Below are 24,710 nucleotides of genomic sequence, written 5' to 3'. Positions count from 1 at the left end.
TGCAGAGTCTTATATCGTTCCATTGCATTCTCATTGTTCAAAATAACAAAGACCACATAAAGAACAAAGTACTGTATGCTGTAACAGGTCAAGCATTGTATAAATCTATTTTTGTGTACTTCACCCGTAATAATACTTATGATACGTTTCACTTCGTGTGAGTTTCATGCATCGGTAGCTGATCGATGTGAACCGTTTTCAGCACTTGTACATGGCGTTAGATGTCAGATGAAAGGATATGCACATCTACAGGAAAGGTAATTTTCAAAACATATTCTCGAAAGTTGCTATGACAACAGTGAGAGTGCCATTCCCAAGCGTGAGGACAGTTTCTGGTAACAGAAGTGCTTTGGTGTCTGCGTGGATTACGGTGTAATTAGAAGATTGAATATTTCTGTTTTGCATTGTAGTAGTAGAGAGTGTTAATATCATTAACTCACCTTGTGTAAGCAACGAGGGGCCATATTTAAACATCTGTTTTACGCATCCTGTGTCTGCTGTGGAATTCTAGACTAGTAATTCAGGCACTGTAGTTTCATGCATTTTTGTCATGTTGCCTTTATTTGACTTATGGGTAATTCAATACTTTTACAATCTAGTATTAGTTTGGAAAAGTTCATAATTACGTAACATGCGATTTACTTTCTAAGCAAAAGTATAAAAGTGACAGTTTTTAAACAAAACTATTTATATAACTAGTTTTTAAACAAAAAAACTAGTTTTGAACCTTTGAGTAAGTTTCAGATAAGATACTGATTAATTTAGAATTAATCAAGGTTAATTTATAATTACTGTTAATACAAATGATGTTTAAAGTTGTACTGTTTTGTTTATTTAATTTTGCAGAGTCTTGGAGCCACTGGCAGATACGAAACCCATAAAAAGTAAGTGGTTTATTTTATATCCTTCACCTTCTAAAACTCCATGCAGTTGTCAGAAATGAAAAGGGAAAAGATAAAGACAATGAACAGATGTTGAACTAATGATGGCCCTATCAAATATTGTTCTCAAAACTGACACACTTGATGAAACTCATGAATATGATGAAGTGTAACTACAGTTGCCTAATGAGCTCGGTATGAACTCGTTATTAATTAATTAATGCAAGGCTGTGAAATTCTGTATTTCTGGTTTAGACATGTTCCGACTTCAGAACCAAGATATCAGAAGGTCTTGTTATCACAGAAGACATTTATAAATGTTTATTTTGTGCTTCTTATCAGTTATCCGTTGTTATTCACTGACATTTTTAATCCAATCAGAATGCACAGAGGAGCATGTTTCAAAGCTATTGGTTTTATCAATATGAATCCGTGGGGGGTTTGTTAAGGCATAGAAACCATTACTCGGTAGCAGCCAATATCTGAGAGTGTTATATGCACTATTATTGGCTGCTCTGGTCATCTGCTCAGATGAAACTTCATGAAGGTTTGCTTTTTGACATCTCAACTTGACTAAGCTATCTGCAGCATTTACTGTTTGATAATGTATATATTCATTAATTTAACTGTTGCTATTTGTTCATGAGCAAAAACAATGCTTGGGTTCTGTGGCAATTCCCACTGTGTAATAGCGTTATATGTGTTTGCCATTCTTTTTGATGTAGTTTTATTTTTACAATCAAGCATCGTACTCAGCTCAACACAACAATACATTTTCTACAACCAGAAGAGCCTCTTATGAGGTTTTAAAATCCCTAACCTGTCAGTTTGTTTGGGTAATAGTCTGTTTGCATGCACACGTCTAATAGCTGCAGAGGGAAACTGTTCTGAATGCTTCCCCCTTGGTGAGAAACCGTGCTGCCTGCAGTCTGAATCAGTGGAGCCCATGGTATCCATTAAGAAATATGGCACTAGTAGCGTTGCCATGGAGATCAACTCAATGGAAGCCGCATTTAACCCTCAGGAAGACATAATCAAGTCCTTTGGCTTTCATTCCAGAGATAAGTGCTGCAACAGTGTGGTGTTGATACACTGCATTGTTTCGCAGTTTAATGATTAAAATTATTTAGACTTTATTACAAAGATGTTCTGATGCTGCTGTATTCCATAACGCATGTACACAATAGCTTTTGTAGCTGTGCAGTTATGTTATTAAGAGTGAAAGTGACAGTTGACCCTAAATGAAAACTCTGTCATCATTTCTTTGTGAAAAAAAAAACTCGGTGGAAAAAGCTGTGGCCACCATTCACTTTCATTGTATGGAGAAGAACAGCTTGAACTCCTTTTGTGTTCCACCATGAAAAGAAAGTCATACTGGATTTGAAAGTCATGAAAGTGAGTAAATATTGACAGAATTTTATACTAATACTAGAGCATTGTACAAATTACAAATTAAGTCTGTCATTATTTTGGTCTAAAAATACGACTCTATCTTTGAAACAGCAGATGACCTCACAGGCAAAAATAAAAGTTTGAACGTCACAATCATCTATTCGCTTCCTATGAACAATGATAACATCAGGACCAGTTGTCAGCTGCTTGATTTATGCTCGGTCAGTCGAGGCAGTCTCTGGCTCACTTCTCACTGATGGATGTTCCCCGCTCATGACACAGGAGACTTTAAAGTGACGCTACCAGTTGAAACACTGCATTTGATGTCTGAATTTTGTGCCAAAAAAAGAAGAGTCCAGGTTGTTCTCAGGATGAGTTGTACTTTCACTGACACAAATTGTTCTGAATTATAGTTTCGGCTGACTCACATTAACTTGGGACACAGAAATCCATGTTGCCCACACATACAGTAGAGGTAACACTCGAATTTGTTAAGGAGGGTTACATAAAGATCTCTTTAATGTTTATATAAGCTTTATATGGCACTTGACTTTTATACGCTGAAGGACTGAATCACAGAGTCCTTAATCGTGTGCCAATAGTTTAGCTTAATAAATTCAGTTATTTAAACACAGTCACAGTTTGATAAACTAAAGTTTATCATATTGTGTTGCATGCAGTGGGCACCTTCAAATTGCAGTTGCAATTGTCTCCTTTGTGTCGTTCCAAACTTGTATGACTTCTGTGGAATATAAAAGCAGATATTTTGCGAATTGTCTCAGAATCTCCTTGTCTAAAAATTGGAAGTCAGTGGGTTCCAACTTGTTGCTTGGTTCCCAGTGTTCTTCTAATATCAGGTTTGGAGTAAGTACAGTAATTTCATTTTTGGTCAAGCTGTTCATTTGATTAGAATCACATTCATTGGAATCAAACTAATGATCTTAACGTTGCTAGTGTGGTACACTACCCATTAAGCTTCTCAAACATCAGTGTTTTCATGTATAAAATCTTGCAGACAGTTGATAATTCACTCTACAAGTTCTTGGAGCTTGATTTTGGCTCTAGTATCAACTTCCCACTTTTTCTGTTCATTCCAGTAGCTGTTTTGAGACTAATCGCCATCCTACATATGGTTTGCTCTTCGCCTGAGGAATCAGTGCATGATATTGTGGATTTGCCTGCCAGTAAACAGTATTTGTATTTTTTGAACAAAATGCTAATAGAAACCAAGCATCCCAGCTCATACCCCCGATGAGATGTGTGTCGCAGAGCTGTTGCCGTGGCCTTTGTTTTGCCTGCCATGCAAATGGAAGACTTAGCCTTGAGCTCCGGAGAGGAGCCGCACACAAAAGCCTGCTGAGAAGAGAACGCTTGCTCTTTCACGCCGTCGTGACTTGGTATACTGCCTTCTGATTGGCTATGTGTTCGCTCCTCTCATAGCCCCCCTTCTGCAGGTTTCTTGCCTTTCCATGAGACAAGAAATATCTGGAAGCAGCTGCAATGTGAGACGACTGGATCAGGTTGGAGGTGACATGAGTTTAGAAGTGGTTTTGTGATAGCTACAACTTCACATGAAGTTCCACGAGTACTCAACGCTGTTTCACGCTTCAAGCAATAGGAACGAAGAGTGTCTTTTCTTTATCTCCTTCCATTTCCATCACTGGTTCTACTTGTTTTCACACCTTCCTTTTGTGCTTTCAGTCATCCTACACCTGTGCTTATGTACTATTACTAGCTGGCCTGGTTTCCTCATTGTTTCCTTCTAGTATCACTTTTAACTTCCTCTTGACTGGTGTTATCAAAATTACCGATGTCAGTACTGAAATTTTGAAAATGTGATGATACCAGCATTTCCCGCTAGCATTTTGAGCACTGTTGAGCAGATTCTTGAACAGCTCTGATTGGCCATTGTGTTCAGGTGCTCAACAGATACTGTATGTCTGTTGAACACAATTGCCAATCAGAGCTGTTTAAGAATTCAAAATGCTAGCGGGAAATGCTGGTATCGTCCATTTTTAACATTTTAGTACCGACTGGTACCAACATCGGTACTTTGAACAACATTACTCCTGACATTAGAAAGAAACGAAGCCCTTTTTAACAGAGCCACTAGATGTTGACAGAGTTATTTGTCTTGCTTTTGTAAATTTGTTTCTTTGTCCCAGTGCTGCAAAACATGAGGAATTGAGTTTATAAAGCGTAATGTTGCACAGAGATATTCCTGTAGGCCACGGGATGCAATATCACTGTGCAAAAGTAGCAGTAAACATTCAAGAAATATTAAATTTATTTATTTACTCCTTATTAGAGATTGCCTTGGGCTGAATGGTGCTCAATGATGCTTTATTTTATTGTAATTTTTTTTTTCTAATACCCTTTCAAGGATTTCTACTGATAGGAACCGATGACACGGATATCTCGCTGTACCATTAGTGTCAGTTTTCATTAAGCTTGTGTCCCCTGAATGCTCGCATGCAAGACGATGAGAGCTTTGCTTTTAAGCTGCAGCTATGGAAACAGCTTTGTTCTCCCCTCATGGAAAATGTTCTTCTGAATGTTTGCCATTATTTTTGAACTGTTTTGACGCAGTTCCCTCTTAAAGAGGCCGACCCCTTATCCCTGGTGTACATATCTGGTGTCATTTAAGAATATATACTTTGAGTATTGCGTGTGAGACAGTTTTAGTTCTTGAAAGCTTGTGTTGAGAGTTAGTATTAAAGCATTAGTATATGAATTCATTTTATTAACTTTTTTTTCAAGTTTAGCTGTGTCTGAAATTGCGAGAAGCATCTCGCTGCAGACCACAAGATCCAGGGGGCATGGTTGGATCTAGATCCAACCACTCCCACCTTACATTTACCTAAACCTACCCCTGATCCCTAAACCTACCCATCTCCACCTCCTAGATGTGGATCCAACCACACCCCCTGGATCTTTTGGTCTGCAGCGAGCCCTACGTGGAAATTGCTGTTTTCTACATTAAACGGGTACAATATTAGGTAGTGTATGTATATAAAACATATTATTTTATAATAAGTTATATCATACTATATTATAATATAATATACGCTAAAAAAATTGTTGTAGGATTTATAATTTCACTCATAAACTCACTTTTATTAATTGCTAGTGAATTTCACAAATAATTCCTAAGAAATGGCAAGTAACACATTGAATTAAAAATTATATTTTACAAGATACAAATTTTAATGTTACATTTTACATTATTTCAGTATTTCAGTATTTTTTAGATCCGTAAAATCTAAAGGTCTTTTTTATCAACAATAATTTTTTACAGCGTACAATACTGTTTACCGATTTATTACAGTATATAATCATACCTTTCACAAAACTATGTTATGGAGTCGCTGTGTGTTTCGTTGCGAAAGCGAAACTACTTTGTTTGGCCTTCCAAAAGAGGACATGACTAGAAATCAATGGTTAAGTTGTATTTTAACAATGTTCCGGAATAGCTGAACCTCAATATTCAGATTTTATGGAGAATGAGGACTGTTTGCTGAACCAGTAGCCTGCAATGTGTCTGTGGCAGAACGGCTGTTTCTATAAAGTTGGGCAGTTCAAACTTCGCAAGGACAGTGTGGTGGTGCTGACTCACAGCCTGTAGTATGTTTTTATATTTAAATAATTTGCCAGTGATGATTCAAGCGTGAGTTTTTAGCAGTAGAGTAGTGTTTTTTGTTTGTTGTTTCTCAGATCACAAATGCAGACATGGTTTTGTTTACGCAGAACGATACACAACGCAACGCGTAAAAAGACAGTATAAGTCATTATAATAAGTAATTATGGCCCCACTGGATGCAACAAATGCCTCGTTTGTAATGAGTTTTATTGGTTTTGTCTCATCTAGTGATGTCCGGATTGCAAACTAATCTTTCTATTTAACCAGATGTTCTTAGTGAACGGTCGAACCAGTTCACCAAATGGAACTGAATCGTTTGAAACGGTTCACTTCTCTAGTACGCACTAATCCACAAATTACGTTATTCGGTTTATAAACGTGCCTTACACTCCCTCTGACGCGAAATAAACCAATATCCTGAGTTATTCAGTTACTCCTACAAGTACATTGACTGAACTTCTAAAAGAGAACCGATGATGGGATGTGCACGAGTAGAGCAGCTGGACTGAGTCTCGTACTTCTGGCCTGGGAGACAGCATAGCATGTTAAGGGGCATAACATTTCCGTCACACGCTTGAGGCATTCGGACAATCACAATGCACTGGATAGCTGGCCAATCAGAGCACACCTCGCTTTTCAGAATAATGAGCTTTGTAAAAATCGATGCATTTCAGACAGGCGGGGCATAGAGGAAAAACAATAATGTACATTATATGGAAAATAATGTGTTTTTTGAACCTTAAACCGCATAAACACATTGCATTACACCAAATACACAAAATAATGTTCTTTTTAGCAGCATCATATGAGCCCTTTAATGTTTCAATTTATTTCTTATCTAAAAGTGAGCATAACATATTAACATTGTTTATTAGGTACTTGACCATTGACTTCGTTCGTGAATTATCAAAACCTAAAAAATAAAATAAAAAAACAGTTGACAAATTGAGGAACCCAGTAAATTGCAGCATCACTGGCTGCACCTCATAAGTTTTATGTTAGATATGGAACAATTGAAGCTGTCTTTCATGTTGGCATATATTCATTGGCTTAAATAAAGAACACAGCCCTAAATCATTTAGCTGAATACCCTTGTCAAATTGCAGCCATTTCCATTCACCTTTTTCCATCACCTTATTGTTTTCTTCTCTGTATCTCCTCATTTCTTCTTTAAGGTGTCTTTTCTCTTCTTAGATGTTTTCGATTTAATTAACACAGGATGTTATGTGGTTGCACTGGAGAGGTAGGTAAGAGTGTTGTAGGAAAATGTCTTGTCTGTCCATGTGGTCGTGTGAATCATCCCCTTTTCTTTCCTCAAACTTGTTTTTATCTCCAACTGGATTGGTTGGGTAACTTCAATCCATCTACAACTACGGTGAAGGACTGCCGTTAGCACTTCTGTGTTCAATGACCATTTGCATGAGAAACAAATGGCTTGAGCTATTCTCTGAGAAATTAATGCATTCACTAATACGCAAGTAGGTGGAGAGATAAGCCATATTAGTATAATATTCCTTTTCCCCGGGGACCCATTTCACACCATGTCGCGACTATAGACAGAGTAGAATTACAATGAATCTGAGCACATCCTCCCACAGGAAAAGGATTTTTTTTTTTTTTTGTAGTCCAATTCAGGTTTCATCTCGAAAAGCTACAGTAGTATTACTTCTAAAAAGTCTTAGAAATCTCCTCTGCTGGTAAATGGAACTGTAAATTTCCATTGGCCTTTGGAGACAATAAAAATCAGGGCATGCTTTTGTGCACCAGGGCACTAAACACACAGTCAAGCATTCCAGCTATTAAGTCAGTATTAATGGATTAAAAGCATTACATGCAGTGATTGAGCACTCATTCTCAATATTGCTTTAAAACCTAAGGGTCTTCACAAATACAAAGACACAAACAACCTTTTTTCATAATGTTCTGATCATTATTATAACAACATCATCAACGAGAGGAAATTAGGACATGTTTTAGTTTGAGTATGCCTCAATTAAGTTGGAGCATTATGCATTTTGCCCTGTGGCCACATTTTAAAATGAAGAGTTCAACTAGCCACATTTGAGTTTTCATCAGATTGCTTCTGTGATTCATGTTTACTGGTTTGAACTGCCTCACTGCATACTGCCTACATAGGCAGTTGGTTCTTTTGTGTGTGTTTGTGTGTGTGTATGTGTGTATATATATATATATATATATATATATATATATATATATATATATATATATATATATATACATATAATAAAATAAAATACAACTAATTAAATTAAAGCTGTTTAATGTCTGCATATATTCATGATTATTCAAACTTTTTTTTTTCAGAAATATAAAGAGTAGAAGTATATTTTTAATTGTAAATATACATTTATAATTATAAATAAATTATATAAATGTATATTCAATAAATATAATTATATAATATGCAAAATTATTATAAAATATTATTATCATTTGTAAAGTAATAAAACATTTACTATAAAATATAAAATATTGTCTTTAATGTTGGCATATATTCATAAGATTTATTAAAGAACACAGGCCTTTATCTCTCATTTGAATACCTTTGTCAAGTTAAAAGTAAAAGTTTATTTATGATTTTATATATATATATATATATATATATATAATATATATATATATATATATATATATATATATATATATATATATTATATTTTTAATTTATATTTTGTATTATTTCTATAATTATTTTTATATTTTTCTTTAAATAATAGTGTGTGTGGTCAGAGGCTATGACCTGTGGATTCATCTCTTTTCCAAGAATCTGATGAAAACTTGTGGTCGGTTCTGCTCCTTAGTATAAAATGCATCCAGAGGGGGCAAAACATAATCTTAATAATTATGCTGCCTATCTTTTGGGACAGCCCTCCTGTGATGTCTTAAAATACTGTAGACAGACAGCTCACTAGGGTTTGAAACCGCAAATGTGTGTACATGGGAGGCAAATCACCTGTGGATCCAGCTCAGGTCCACTCATGACAGTCAGAACTCCAGATTGTTGTTATGTTGGGGATTAGATGCCTGTTTCTGCAGATAAGAGGCAGAATGAGACAACTGGAACAACAGGTCCCCCCCCATCGCTTGCACAGCGTGCTTTGGGCATGCTCAGTGGATTCTCGCGTTAAACGCCTATATGCTTTTGTTGTCTCTGTGTCGCCCATCCTAGCTCCTGCAGAATGCCCCTCTTTCCCCCTCCCCCTCCCTCTCTCTTTCTCTCTCTCCCTCTCTCTCCCTCTCCCTCCCCCCCTCCATCTCCTCTCCTCTCACCGCACATTAGCCTGCCAACACCGCGGTGAGATGCTCGTGAAGAGGAGAGCTCCGGTGAACACCTGGTACTCCGGGCGACTCCAGAGCAGGGGTGTCTGTTTTGACCCTTTCCCTCTTCCAGTGCCCTGAATCAAACACTGTCCCACCTCTTACCGGACTTTCTCTCATCAGATCTGAAAGTAGGATTTCCCGACTGGCTCAGAGACTCAACCAGAGGCAGAGAGATGCTGCGCTGATTAAGGATTTCAGACCCCTCTTCCTCCTCTCTGGCACTGCGGGAAGCTCTCAGAGCTTGGACAGGTGAGTTGAGCAGCTTTTTCACTCTTACTTCAAGTGTACTTTTCCTCACAGTACGATTCCCCCCTTAAGTGTTGCTAAAATTACCCATCACCCCGCTGCTGCTTCCCACAGGTGCTTCTCAGTCATCCTGGCAGCTGCCTTTTCATTTTTTGATTGGCTTAATTGGATTCAAGGCATAACCTTAGAGCACCACTCTGATTCGACCTCTCACTTTGTTCACTCGATTACACACTGGTGTCAGAGGCTTCACTCTGGCACTGCAGAGTGCAATATTATTAGTGCACTGAGTAGGTGTTTTCACACTCAAAACTGCGCATAAGAAAAAAGAAAAAAAAAAACAGGACACTGCCTTAATGTCATGTCTGACAGGATTATAGACCGCTGGGATGAGAAATAACACATTGATCCCCTACGGTTCCATAGCTTTTAAGGAGAATGTCAATTAAGGACAAATTTGATGTCATTGCGAGATTATTATTATTATTATTATTATGTTTTTTTTTTTTTTTGGAATAATGAGTGCTTCAATTTCTCATTTACTTTTGCAACAGCATTGTTTTTATGCTCTGTTCAGATAGTGTGTACTTACACCAGATGTTTTGACAAATGTAGCAGATATTGTCTTTTATTCAGGCATTTATATGAATTGTTTTTACACGTCATGGAGTGATTGATGGTTGATATAGAGGTGCTACTTGTCTGTGGTTACATGAACTGCAGATAACTTACTAGGTGTTGAAGATCAGAAATAAGAACAATGTTCAGAATATTCTTTTACAAATATATACATTTTTGGGATGTAGCAAATGATGCTTTTTTTAATAAATTGGATTCTCTCAACAGCTACTATAAATTCACTGTCTAGGTTTACTGTTATGCTTAGCTCAGAATTAATTGATTTCCTGGAGGATTTCATTATAGTATAAGAACATTGAGGATATCCTTGATAACCAGACTATGTTGTCCAGCAGTGATGGCCACGGTCTGGCCAACGATATCTCATGACCAATTCATATGTATTTTGCAAGGTGGCTAACTCATACAATTTTTTGTATGATTTCTGTAAGGATTGATTCTGTAGATTTAGGGACAGTGTTAGGGGTACTGAATTCCTACAAATTTGCCACCTCATAAAATATGGTAGATTTTTTACAAATCATACAAATTTGTACTAGTGAGGTCGTACGAATTAGCCACCTTGTAAAATATGTATGATTTGCAGTTAGATCAGTTTGGCCTGGCTGCCACTGTTAATAAAATTGTCTGTTATGGATCATTGAGTGATATCAGTTTTGATGTTGACTAATAATGCCATGAAATTATTTTATTTTTTATTTTTTTTATTAAAGGGGTCATATGATGTGATTAAAAATTTTTCTTTTCCTTTGGAGTGTTACAAGCGCTTGGTGCATAAAGAAGATCTGTAAAGTTGCAAAAACTAAAGTCTCAAATCCAAAGAGATATTCTTTATATTTTAAAAGTTAAAGGGATACTCCACCCCAAAATGAAAATTTTGCCATTAATCACTTACCCCCATGTCGTTCCTAACCCGTAAAAGCTTCGTTCGTCTTCGGAACACAATTTAAGATATTTTGGATGAAAACCGGGATGCCTGTGACTGCCCATAGACTGCCAAGTAAATAACAGTGTCAAGGTCCATAAAAGGTATGAAAATCGTGGTCAGAATACTCCTTCTGCCATCAGAAATCCAATCTATATTAAACGAAGCGAACACAATCACATAATCGAAAAAAAAAAAAAAAAAAATAATGACTTTATTCAACAATTCCTTTGTCAACAGTCTCTTCTGTGTCTTATGTCCCCACTGGATGCAACAAATGCCTCTTTTATAATTGGTTTTATTGTTTTTGTCTTGTCTACCTACCTTGAGGTGTAAGGGGCGTAACATTTCCGTTACACTCTTGAGGTATTTGGCCAATCACAGCGCACTGGATAGCTGGCCATCAGCGTACACCTCACTTTTCAAAACGATGAGCTTTGTAAAAAAGTTTCAGACAGGCGGTATAGAGGAGCAACACATAATGTACATTATGTGGAAAATAATGTTTTTTTTTTAACCTTAAACCGCATAAACACATTGCATTACACCAAATACACAAATATATAATATATTATATATAATATATAATAATGTTCATTTTAGCAACATTATATGACCCCTTTAAAATCTTTTGATGGAATGAAGTTTATGCCTATGAAATATTTTATGCTCAAAGCTTTTTTATTTATTTGATACAAAATACAGTAAAAGTAGACACATTGTGAAATATTTAAAATAACTATTTACTATTTTAAAATGTATTTGATTCCTTTTGAAGGCAAATCTGGATTTTCATCAACCCTTACTCTTAAAAGTCACATGATAAAAAGAGCAGATTCGATGCTCAAGAAACATTTCATATTATCTCAGTTTAAAACTTTTTTTTTTATCTCAGTTTTAAAAAAAAAATATCAGGATTTTTTTTAAATGATTACATTAAAAACAACAGCATTGATTTGAAATAGAAATCTTTTGTAGCACTGTAAATGTCATTTTTGATAAATTTAATGCATCCTTGCTGAATAAAAGTATTAATTTATTTAAAAAAAAATGCAACTTTCGGACAATAGTGACATTTTAGATGTCACATATTTGCTTTTTCTTTTCAAAATAAAATACCTGTGCATCAGTATGCAGTTATTTTGCAGGTAGCTTTTTGCTTGAGCTGAGGAATTAATGACTATCCAGTGGCCATCTGTCACCAAGACACTGCTGACTCAGATATTAGTCATAAATTGCATACAGAAACAGATGCTATGAATTTATTTTGAGTGCACCCCCTTAACAGCACTGATGTAACAGTCATCACACCTAAATGTGTTTTGTCTGTTCTCTTTCCCTTCTCAACTCCACAGGAACTTCTCCGTTAGTATGACCCAACAGATGCAGAACCTGCAGCTGACGCAGGGTAAGAAGGGGGTGGGTCCTGCCTCCCCCAGTGCTGCAAAGCGCCTCTACCGAAACCTCTCAGAGAAGCTCAAGGGAAGCCACTCCTCCTTTGAGGATGCCTACTTTTTTGGTCGACCTGACCGTATCCGCAAAGTATCTGTGAGTATCTTGGAAATTAAAAAAAATCAATAATTCACAATTTTCTTATAATAAAAAGCTGACATTAGCCAACATTTACATTTATAAACTGTAGAATGAATTGATATTAACATTCACTTTGACCTTACACATGACATGCTTAAAACTGGAATGACATTTCGGGTGCCCATGAGACTGTCAGCGCTGTGCCATACTCTCAGAGCTTACACAAATGTCACTGATTATATACAGCTAGATCTAGCAATCATCTTGTTGACTCAAGTGCCCGAATACATCTTTCACCCTCGATGCCTCCATATGTTTACATACATGGATTTTTAACTCACAATTGAAGAACAGAAACTCAGCTGCTGTGGCTGCAAGATTAGATGTATGAATTCACATTTTAATTATTAATCATTATTGCATTCATTGATTGGGGTACTAGTAGTTTCTGGTGCATGCCTGGTTACAGATCTGTGCTAGTAATTGTGAGGTTGTAGATCAAACCCATGAGAAATCGTCTATTGGCAATCTGTGCTCTCTTTTTTCATGTTGTCTATGGCTATTTTTGATGAAAGTCTGTGAATGTTTTTTTTTTTATTATTATTAATTGAGAGTATTTTCTGCAATCCCAGTTAACAGTTATATGCATTAACATCTATAAGACAGACATTCATAGCTTGACTTTCCTGATCATAAACCATAAACATGGCTATGCAGTGCATTGCCAAAAAATAAAATAAAATAAAAAATTGATCAAGCATTCCAACCAGCTCATTAATACAACATTGGCTAAACAGATCGCATGATTCTGTTTATCCAATGAATTGCATACGAGGCAGAATTCGAAATGTGTTTGAAAACCGTTAATATAAGATTTCAATATAAAGTAGTATTCTATATTTGTTTATTCAAAATACAATTATAATAATCAGAAAATAATATATACACTACTATTCAAAAGTCTGGGGTTGGTAACAAGTCTCTTATGCTCACCAAGGCTACATTTATTTGATCAAGAATGCATAAAATACTGTTACAATTTAAAATATTAAATTAAATTAAATGCATATATTAAACATTTTAAAATGTAATTGATTCCAGACTTCAGTGTCACATGATTGCCAGTAATATCCTGATTTGGTGCCTAAGAAACATTTCTTATTATTATCAGTGTTGAAGACAGCAGCTAAATATTTTTGTGGAAACTGTGTTATATTTCTTTCAGGACTCTTTGATGAGCAGAAAGTAAAAAAAGAAACTGCTTTTATTTGAAATGTAAAAAATTTTTTGTAACAATGTAAAAGTCTTGACTATCATTTCTGATCAATTTAACTTGTCCTCGCAGAATAAAAGTATTAATTTATTTTAAAATGAAATGTTACTGATGTTATATATATATAAATGAACAGGAAAGCAGTGAGAAATTTTGTTTAGATTTTATCAAATGTTGGGCATTATTATTACTAAGGAAATCAATTGATCTTTTGAGTCACAGATTCTGTTCTAACAATCATTATTGTTGTACAGTTGAGCACAGATTTTAACCAGAAGGTGCACTAGGGGGACTGTTCCTGTTACAAGTGTTCTGCAAGTTACAGTGTATAAAAGTGTCTGCTAAATGACTACTTAGAGTATCATGAGTGCCGCTGCTTACCTTCAAACCGTTTTTTCTCCTCACAGAACATTCAGAGCAGTGAGGCTCTGTTTGAGGCTGTTGAACAGCAGGACCTGGATGCCGTACAGATCCTGCTGTTTCAGTACACAGCTGATGAACTGGACCTCAACACCCCCAACAGTGAAGGCCTGACACCTCTGGACATCTCCATCATGACCAACAACGTCCCCATAGCCAAACTGCTACTCAAAGCTGGAGGGAAGGAGAGCCCTCACTGTGAGTATGCATATTTAACAGCGATGAGCTTCAAACGGTCAGTTCCCTCAGTGTGTCTAAAGTGTTTCATTATTAAAGAGCCACTAAACTATTCTTGAGGTTTACAATGTAATTTGACTGGAGTAAATCAATTAATTAATCCAGTCCTTTACAAACATTTGACATGGTGGTGTCACGATATCACCCTGTTTGGACATTGTTCTCTGTTTGCACTCAAGTTCACCTTTTCCAGTGTGTGTCAGTGTATGATTGTACTTCTTTGTTTGCTAATTTGTAGATTTACTTATGAATTTATTAAAGACAGTTTGAACAGTCATCTTCCTCGTTGTGTGCGTGGTTGCAATCAGTTGTGACAGGTAGTTTTCACCAAAATGACATATGTATTGTCCTCATTTGATGAAAACAAAATATTTTAAAACACTAGCATTTTCTTAGTGTCATTTTTTTTTTCTTGTGTCCCCTCATTACATGTCAGCTGTTGCATATTGATATATAAAATATATATTCCAAATGAATACAGTACTGTATACTTGTACTATACTAGAATACTAGTACTATATACATATATAGGCAGGCACACACACACACACACACACACACACAGTATGTATTATTCAATTTATTAACACTTAAACACACTGTGTGATTAAATGTTTGAATTGTATAAAATAAAATGGTTTAAAAAATCACTTTAGCAATAAAATATCTAAATTTATGAATTTAATATTAAACGGTTGTAGTTCTAATATATATATATATATTATAAATATATATATATATATATGTGTGTGTGTGTGTGTGTGTGTATGTATATATATACTGTATATATATATATATATATATATATATATATATATATATATATATATATATATATATATATATATATATATATATATATATATATATAGTTCCGTTCATTAACACTTAATCACATGTGATAAAATGTTTCAGTTTTACAGTTATTCTCTCACGGTAATACATTAAAATCTCTTTTACAGTAGCTGTAATTCTGTGTTTTTGGCTGAATCAATAACTACAATTTACAAATAATCTACTGAACAATTTACAAAAAAAAAAAAAAAAGGATTTTTTATTACTTTTATTATCTTGGGTTCCTTTGGTATATTTTGCTTATCATCACATTTTCATCCTTAAGGAATAGAAGTGCATTCTATGCAGTTTCTTCACCATCAAAAGGTTTTTCTTGCGTCACACGCTCCTGTTTGGCTTTGGTGACCAAAAGCAGATGCTCTGTAATTGGACAAGCTGTTTAGAATGAAGCTGACGATAAACAGACTGAGCCGAAGTGAGTGCTTGGCACTTTGCTTTGGGGGCTCGTGTAATAATCGTCTCCAAGTAGGAATACTAGAATAAACTTTTCCATGACAGTTGCCATAAGCACTCATAATTCTACTTTAAACATCTAATGACATCTGTCGTGACCACTAATGAATTAATGAATTACGTTCATTATGTAATATTTTAGTAATAACATTGTACAGTGTCACATACGGTTACCTTATAATAAAACAATCATTGTTTTCATTCATGCATTTTTATTTTTTACAATTTTGGTGACAACCTGGGTGCGGATATAAGGTTTTAACGCATCAAGAACAGATCTGTTAAAAATATCTGCGCCCATTGCCCGTAGATTAATCAGTAGCATATTCAGTCCCTGAGTCTTTGGCAACAGTAGAACAGGTGTTTCTTACCTTGAAAGACGTGGAAAAAAAGTCCTCCAGTCCCGAGCGCTCAGTGCAATCATGAAAAAGCCGAATGTTGTCTGAGACCAAACAGGGAGCACTGTACTGCAGTCTGAGCAGGGCCAGGGTGGGGTAGACAGCACACGGCATCCCTCAGAAAAATCTTAACAAGGTTTGTCGTTTAATGGTTTAACTTTTCCAATGATGCATGTAACGGGGGGCAATTATACTAAGTGATTTATTGTACCCGGGCTGCAGTTAAATTTCAAAACATTTCATCGTGGCACAATCCAATCCTTGTAAACAAACAGAAAATAAACATTGCCGTATTTTCCCCTCCTGGGCTTTCGGTATTATATTTATGTCAGGCCAGAAGTGCCAAGTAAATCAATCAGCCAGACGCCTGACAGTTTAGAGGTCTGACTGAAAGCTGATGTTAAAGCATGTTTATGGGCAGGACTGGGGCCCATAATGCCTATATTTAGGGCCGTCCCAAAGTCCCGACAATGCCAACTGTGTGTGACAGTGCAATATCTGCCGACTTGCCCATTAATTTATAGTTTGTTCAATTAACCGCATGTAATAGCCAGATGTCAATCTTCAGAGCGCAGGAAATTGCACCTCAAGGTAGCTAATATTCTACCTTTTCCACTGTGCTGTGGACCCCCGTGTAAGACCGGCTAGGTTAGACCCTCTTGACAACACGCACTTTATCATCTCCCCCGGAGAGCACCCGTCTCCAAGGGTTCGGGCTGGGCCAGTGAAAGAGGGTTTCTTTAGCCATGTATTTATTTGTTTATTTTGCTGTCATGGTCTATGACTAAGGCTCTGAAAGAAAATGCAGTAGTATTCACAGCCTATGAGGAGGACTGGTGAGGCAGTATTCATTTTACCATGACAAATCTATATGGCCAAACACAGTCCTGTGTGTTCCAGACGACCGTAGACTACATTCATCCACACTTCTATGCTGACACAAGTAGTGTGAGCTTGGAGAATTAATGGTAGTGTAATGGGCTTCCTGTCATTTCAATCAGGACTTTTATTTTTGGTTTACGTATGTAAGTTGGAGATACAGTACATTTGATCAGTCTGCTACTGCATGTCTTTGTCACATTACAGTTTTGATTATAAACAAGTTGATGAATTTGCAAGCAAAAACTATTATGTCCCTCCTACACTGAATTTTTTTTTTTTCAATAAAAATTTTTATTTTATTAATTTATTATTTTTATTAATTTTTTTTACATTTTTTGTTTTGTTTTTTGTGGTTATGGAGTGTAATGCTACAGTAGGTTTCCAGAAGTAAATCTCCTAGTCATTGTCTCCATAGAGAAACTGATTTTCAGCAGTAACGCATAAACCCTTCAAGACAGCTACCATGAGGCTGTTAAATTATGATTCATTCTTCCGTAGAAGCCACAAGTGTGAATTAAATATTATTTCAGAAACTCACTACTCATAATATTTGTATCTGTCTCTTATTTTGAAGTTTATCTTGCTTTTTTTGTATCTTGTCTGTGTTCGCTTCCACTTTCTTTTGAATTCTGGTTGTTTTTCTTTTGGTTTATTGATTTGTCATATGTTGGTTTTGCTTACTGGTTTATGTTTATCTTTGTAGTTGTTTATTATTGAATGTTTGATATGTTCTTGTTAGCCTTCTTGCTGAGTTTTGATGAGTTCATTTTCAGTGTAAACCATGCTCCGTTTATTTGGTTCTGCTTTGTTTGATTTTTGAAGCTTTTCATTTTTTTTTTTTTTTTTTTTTTATTATAGCTCAAAAATCTACACTACTCATCCTCAAGAGAGATAAACCAATCAGAAACCACTGTCACCATGGATACAAATTTCTACTCTCTACACTCTCAAAATGCATACAGTATATATATTTAGCAATAAACTCAAAATATATTGTTTTTATAACTAAAACTATTTACTTAAAGTCATTCATTATATATTGTACTATAGTTTTTGTATTACGTCAATCTCAACGCGTCATGGAAGGATAGCTTCATTTCCTTATAAATGAATTTAAGAATGCAGTCTAGTGCCTGTTTTCAAATATTTTTGCTTCCAGTCAAAGTTTGTAATGTTGTGTTCATCTCAGAGCTGGTTGGTTTGGGTCAAGGCTTATAAAACTCTTTATTGAAAAATCTTTTTACTGCCCACAGAGAAATTCCAGTACCTAGGCCATTGAAAAAAAATGGGTGACCAGTGTTGTGCTCTATTGTACAAGAGCTCGAATGTGCAATTCATTTTCATTATATAGCAGAGAACCTGTATTTTCTACACTATACAGGTTTGAAGTAAGACATTTTGACTTTAAAACTCAACATTAAACTGAAATGCAAGGTTGCCCAGAAGCAAAAAAAAATAAAAAATTATACTCATTGGAATTAATGAAAAGTCTCATTACCAGACCTCTGTGTTGTGTTTCAGTTGTCAGTTTGGAAAGCAGAGATGCCCATCTCTTGGCGCTGGTGCAGGAAGCCCAAAGAAGAGCCAGCGAGCTGTCCACCCAGGTGATAAGAGAAAGTCTCAGCCTGGAAACATCTGACAAGGAAAAACAGCTCAAAGCTTGGGAGTGGAGATGCAAACTCTACAAGCGCATGCGCACGGGATTCGAGCATGCACGTAAGTCGAACCTGAGTCTGCTACTGTTGTCTGACCTTTCAGGGAAAAAAAAAGGTCCTTCATATATTATGATACAATACAATACATGAACTAGCCTTATTTAAAATCAGTCCTGTCTAATCTATCACTATCTGCTGAAATGTCATCTATTCCCATATCGGCCCAACCTGTTAACTTTATTAGAATGTGAAGACTCTGCAAACAAGCCACTGTGATAATTTGGCCCACAGATATTAATATCAGGTTGATTGATATATTTATGGTTCTTTATTTATCTACAGTAATTGTTCTCCCCACCCTAAAAGCACAATGCAAGCTATGTGCAAGTTATGCTATGTGACCTTTGAACTGGCTCTTTCAGGACCACCGGAGGCTCCGTTGATGGTGCGTCTGAGTGTGACCGGCAGCACGTCTCTCACTGTCAACTTTCAGGAACCTGCCAGCATGAACTCGGCCGTGGTGACCAAATACAAAGGTCAGTGCAGCCATTTCTCTACACACACATATACATGACTGAATTCATAAAGAAAGTGTTTTTTTTTTTAAATAAATTGATAACACAGTGTATATAAAAAAAAAAAAAACCCCCTACAACAATAATCACATTTTGTTGCTTTGCAGTCAGATTTTTTTTTTTTTTTAACCAATAAGGGATTTGTTCATATTGTTCATCATTTAACATTCTACATTACTTAACTAACAAACTGTATGAAAGGGATGGAAAAGTCTAGTTATTCAAACTATAATGTTGTTTTAGCTGTACCTTCTGTAGTTGATGATATCATGGTCCTGTTTAATTCTGTCCTATTTGGTTTCTTTAGAGTTCACTCATTTATTGATGTTCTCAGCCTTTAACTCTGTATAATGTATGATGGCGTTTATTGCAGTGGAATGGAGCTGTCTGAAGGACTTCTCTTTATTAGCCGGAGAGCTGATCCTCGAAAATCTGCAGTCCCTGAAATACACAATAACAGGTCTTACCACGGTGAGCTAAAATTACTTTGTAGTCTTGACTGTGATCCAGAGATAGATGCTTCAATTCACGTTTTCTCAGAATATCACAACATCTCGTCTCTTGTGCACTTGTTGTCACAAAGATTATTTTCTGTGTCAATATTGTCTTGTCTATATGTCTGCTGTCAGTTATGTGTTACTTTATGTACACAGAACTCCACTGGTAGTACAGCTTGTTATTAGAAAATGATTTCGAAGATATTTTTCTTGTTTGTTACAGGGTAGACAATACTACGTTCAAGTGTCTGCCTACAATATGAAAGGCTGGGGTCCGTCACAACTCTCTCAGCCTCCCTCTGCTGTTCCCTCCCTCCAGTAAGTTGGGGAAAGCTACAAAGCAGCCACAGTTGCCAAGTACCGCAATAAAGGATAATTTATAAAAAAAGCATACTACAGCTTCAAACACCATTGACTGGAAAGTTCTCGAACCTTTGAGCATTGCATCAGCATAGTTTTTGTGCTTCTAATTCAAATATCATGTCAGTTAAAAGGAAAGAAAATTGTATTGATTGTAGCCAACATCCTTGGATGTAGGACTGCGCTATTATTTAACCATCTGGCCTTGAGTTTCAGCTTTCAAATAAGCACTGCAAAGAAAAATGAACTGACAAGTTTTGCGTCAGTAACAAATCCAGCATTATAAAACTGCATGTACGCAATACAGACACAGATAATCGTCTGAGTGAAATGAAGATTTTATTAAATAAATTTGAAAGAGAATCTACCAACAGGCTGTCCTTCCTATTTGGAACAGCTACAGTTTTTTTTTTTTTTTTACTCATTATAATACATTGCATTCAACGACTGACCCTCTCTTGATAGCGTGTTGCTATTTAGTAAGTGCCCCAACGTACTTTTGGATTGTTTTGGGGTATTTTAAGACTATTAGACAAGCTTTTGCTCTATTTTGTGCAGCTCTGACTCAATCAAATTGACGGTCTTTTTTGACATCTAGAACATGTCACAGATCTAAAGCTGAGTTTTGTGTGTGATATTGCTCTCTGTTAGACTGGAAGGACTGCGATGGAAGAGAGAGCAAGAGGAGAGGTCACATTGAGGCTATGGAGAGGCTGTTACAGCAGGTTCGAGCCACACACCAGCACTACTGCTGTGGAGGTACACACACACACACACACACACACACACACATACAGATCAGTCCTATTGATTCACATAAATACACAAAGTGTAAGCACACTATCTCTCATTCATACAAACATGCACAGATGCTCCTTTTATTTTAGCTTTGGGCAATTTCATTTATATAACTGTAAGGAAAAATTAGATTGAGAAATAAGCACTGATGTGATGTAGCAAGACTCAGGAGCACATGGGATGTCTCCTGTGAGAAACTTTAGTGGATTTACATTATCTTATAGGATGTCTGTGTAAGATGCATGTAAGAGATTTTTTTTAATTAATCCTTTTAATAAAAAAACAATCAAACAAACAAGACATTTAATTTGATTCAAATAATTTTTATTTCAAATAAATATTCTTTCAAACTTTCTATTCATCAAAGAATCCTAATTAGAAAATGTCATGGTTTTCACAACAATGATAAAAAAAAAAAAAAAATGTTTTCTTTAGTACCAGTTCAGCATATCAGAATGATTTCTGAAGCGTCATGTGACACTGAAGACTGGAGTAATGACTACTGAAAATTCAGCTTTGCCATCACAGGGATGAATTGCAATTTAAAATATATTAAAACAGAAAACAGTTATTTAAATTGTAATAATATTTCACAAAATGACTATTTTTTGTGAGCAAAAGAGATTTCAAAAACATAAAAAATCTTACATACTTTTGAGCATTAGTGTGTTTCAAACATTTCAGGTTTATGAGCTTGGGTTGATTAAACAATTATACTCAGAATGGTCAACATCCCCATTTGTCTTAGAGCAACATATTTATGGTCCCTGATTTCAAACTGGTCCTCCTACCTGCCTTCAGAGCATCATAAACTGCCACAGTAGCGTAGGTGTATTCAATCATGTTTGAAAGTTTTTGTAATATCTCTGCTTTCCCATGTGAGCCTGAAAACCTATTACACTGTAATGTTCAAAACATTGGGAATCTCATACCCGCTGCATTGTGATCAGTGGTGCGGGGAAATATTTTAGACCAGATTAATTCTAAGTAATAAAGTGATTCTATACAGTCCAGTCACGAACCAATATTAATTAATAATTAATGCAGAGGTCAAGTCTGTAGTAGACTTCATCTCCAAAATGTCAGCATTAAAATGTTGATTAGAGTTGTGTGATGCTTCCTTTTTGAAGAGTTGTGTGATGTTTCTTGTTTGGTCTTATTGCTTCTTTTTTTCTTTTTTAATTTATACGTATTATATATTTAAATCTATTATATACATATGGTGAATTTCACAATGGAATTAATATTTTAGATTAATTTTATTTTTTATACATGTATACATTTTTTTTTTATAATTTTCTAATAAATTAAAATATTTAATTAAAAATTATAATTAATTTTAATATGTTGCTGCATTCATTTCATTTAATTTCAGACAGTTTGATACACGGTTTTATTCCAGTTAATATATTAATGAAATATATAAGATATACACTGGAAGAGCAATGCTTTCATTAGCATGATTTTAGACAGTTTGTACTGACTGCTTGATTTTTTAACAATGCATATCTAAAAGTAGGCTGTATATCTTCTGAATCAGAGCAGGAAGTTCCATTGTGAATCTCACCAGATGACTTCATCCTCATAATCTCTGTTTTTTGCTCAGCTGGTGCTTTTATTTGATTTCTTTATTGTGTTTGGTCTTTCCCTCGTCTGTCTCTCATAATGCTCTCACTCTTTCTCATCGTCTCTCTCTCTCTGCCCATTTCTCTCTCACTTCCACCCATCTGCCCACTCACCAGAAATCTCTCCCTCTCGTCTTCTAAGTCCACACTTCTTCCAGTAGATTAACTCTGTATTAAAGTGACGAAATGAAGCATGGTCAAAGTGTTTTGACTCAAGTATGGCCATCCAGAGCAGCATGAATACGCTCTCTCAGCATTCCTGCTGCCTGCCCTCCTACGCTCTGCACGCGAGAGGCAAAGCCAGGGAGGAGGACATGTAAATAAATAAGGTTTTTAATACATTTATCCATTTTAGATTTTTAACATCTATGTGTCAGACATGTCATCCGTATAGTGCAGCACTGTAAATCACAGGACTCAAGCACAAACACTTTAAAACGAGGCAGGCTGGACGTATCGTGAAGACAGTCTGCTTTGGCCTCAGGCCCACTCTCTAACCCAGAGGCCGGCCGCCGAGGTATAGACGAACGCTGTTCCTGGTGCTGACAGTGCTGCACTGCTCACAAACAGCAACTTCATTAGGCAGCTATGCAGCCGGCCACAAGCAGGAGGGGGGTGAGCAAAAAAAACGGCATCACTCATCTGGTTTAGAAGTCAACACTAATGATGTCAGAGAGATGGCTGCCAGCATCGCATTAATGAATTTATTTAATTGATTCTACAAGAAAAACACTGAATGATGTGGAAAGCAGAAAACCTGTAGAAACTATGCAAAAATAACACATCTGTCTTTGTCCATTTTAATTTAGAGAGAATGTGGGTATGTACATTGCAAAACGCATTTTCTTCATCAGTCTGTCTTTGTTTTCAGTAAAAATGTCGAAACATCTTTAAGAACCACATAAATTAAAAACTAAAAAAAAGTTTGATTAGTTTTTGATTATAAGAATATAAATATCCCTTAAAGTATAAATTATGCACATATATATATTTATTTAAAATATATTTTTTTAAAAATTGTGTTAGCTAATAATATAATATATTCAGGATGGTAAAAACTGATAAAAATATTAGATTTAGATTAAACTCAAATATATATATATATATATATATATATATATATATATATATTATATATATATATATATATATATATATATATATTGTGTTTTCTTGTGAGTGTGTTTTGGGATTTGTCATACAAAATCATGTTTCACAGATGTCACAATTAATCTCTTCTAGACTCATAAGTTTCATATGTAAATGTGTGCAGAGTTTTTGGTGTGGGCGTTAGATAATAAGATTTGTTTTTCAGAGAATATATATTGCAATAGTACAAAATTCCATAATCAAATAAAAAAAATCCTTAAAGAAAAATAAAACAATATCTTGTTTATTTTTCTTACCACACTGTCAAAGACATATCTACACATTCTGGGGCAGAAGTGAAGTGCAAACAATTAGAGAATGAGCATGCAAGAATACATTTCTTAAGATATTAATCTAGTTCTAAGAACATTTAGAGATATTTCCTAGAAAACAAGATAAAAAATAATTATTACGAAATTTATTTGCAATATGTGTGCATTATGTGTCCCCATAAGCATGCATGTTGGCAGGGGCAATGAATTTACCCAAGTTATTTTTGGAGCGACGGTGTTCGAAAATAAATCTGCAAAATTAATCAGCATCAGTACAATGACACCACTATAAAAACCACTCTGAAAAAAATGCAGCTTGTTTAAGCAGAGGTTATCTTAATTTATGATGTGTATATGTGGAGCTGAGAGGTTGCTCTCAAGCCGAGGTGTGTATGTGTGTGTGTGCGTCGTGCACACAGCTCCCAGTGTTCCTGCATGAGACACAGCAACACCCACACGCACAGCGCAATCGTTCACACGCACACCTCCGCGCTCCGCCACTGCTATGTAAGCGCTTTCTGTCAACGAGGGGCTGGAAAGTCCCTGGCCACGATCGTTATGGATGATCTCGGCTCGCGCTCTCATATGTTGAAAAGGGTCCGTTGACCCCCGCTAAATTAGTTAGAAAATGAAGAATGCTACCAGCGCTCGCCGTCTCTCCGA

The 24,710-nt window shown here is 35.8% G+C and overlaps 1 protein-coding gene across 1 annotated transcript in view; it reads left to right on the top strand.

Annotated features, from left to right (window-relative positions):
• Nucleotides 1-24,710, top strand: part of LOC122147072 (ankyrin repeat and fibronectin type-III domain-containing protein 1-like) — a 66,907-nt gene that overhangs the window by 25,802 nt on the left and 16,395 nt on the right. Inside the window, 9 exon segments of the mRNA XM_042768089.1 lie at nucleotides 847-884; nucleotides 9,376-9,504; nucleotides 12,421-12,613; nucleotides 14,279-14,489; nucleotides 18,638-18,832; nucleotides 19,194-19,307; nucleotides 19,720-19,817; nucleotides 20,067-20,175; nucleotides 20,855-20,962. Of these exon segments, the coding sequence (XP_042624023.1) occupies nucleotides 847-884; nucleotides 9,376-9,504; nucleotides 12,421-12,613; nucleotides 14,279-14,489; nucleotides 18,638-18,832; nucleotides 19,194-19,307; nucleotides 19,720-19,817; nucleotides 20,067-20,175; nucleotides 20,855-20,962 (1,195 nt within the window).

Source organism: Cyprinus carpio, chromosome A12 (genome assembly GCF_018340385.1).
Source record: "Cyprinus carpio isolate SPL01 chromosome A12, ASM1834038v1, whole genome shotgun sequence".
Taxonomy (NCBI): domain Eukaryota; kingdom Metazoa; phylum Chordata; class Actinopteri; order Cypriniformes; family Cyprinidae; genus Cyprinus; species Cyprinus carpio.
Note: the sequence above shows the minus strand (reverse complement) of the source record. Positions and strands in the feature narration are given on the sequence as shown.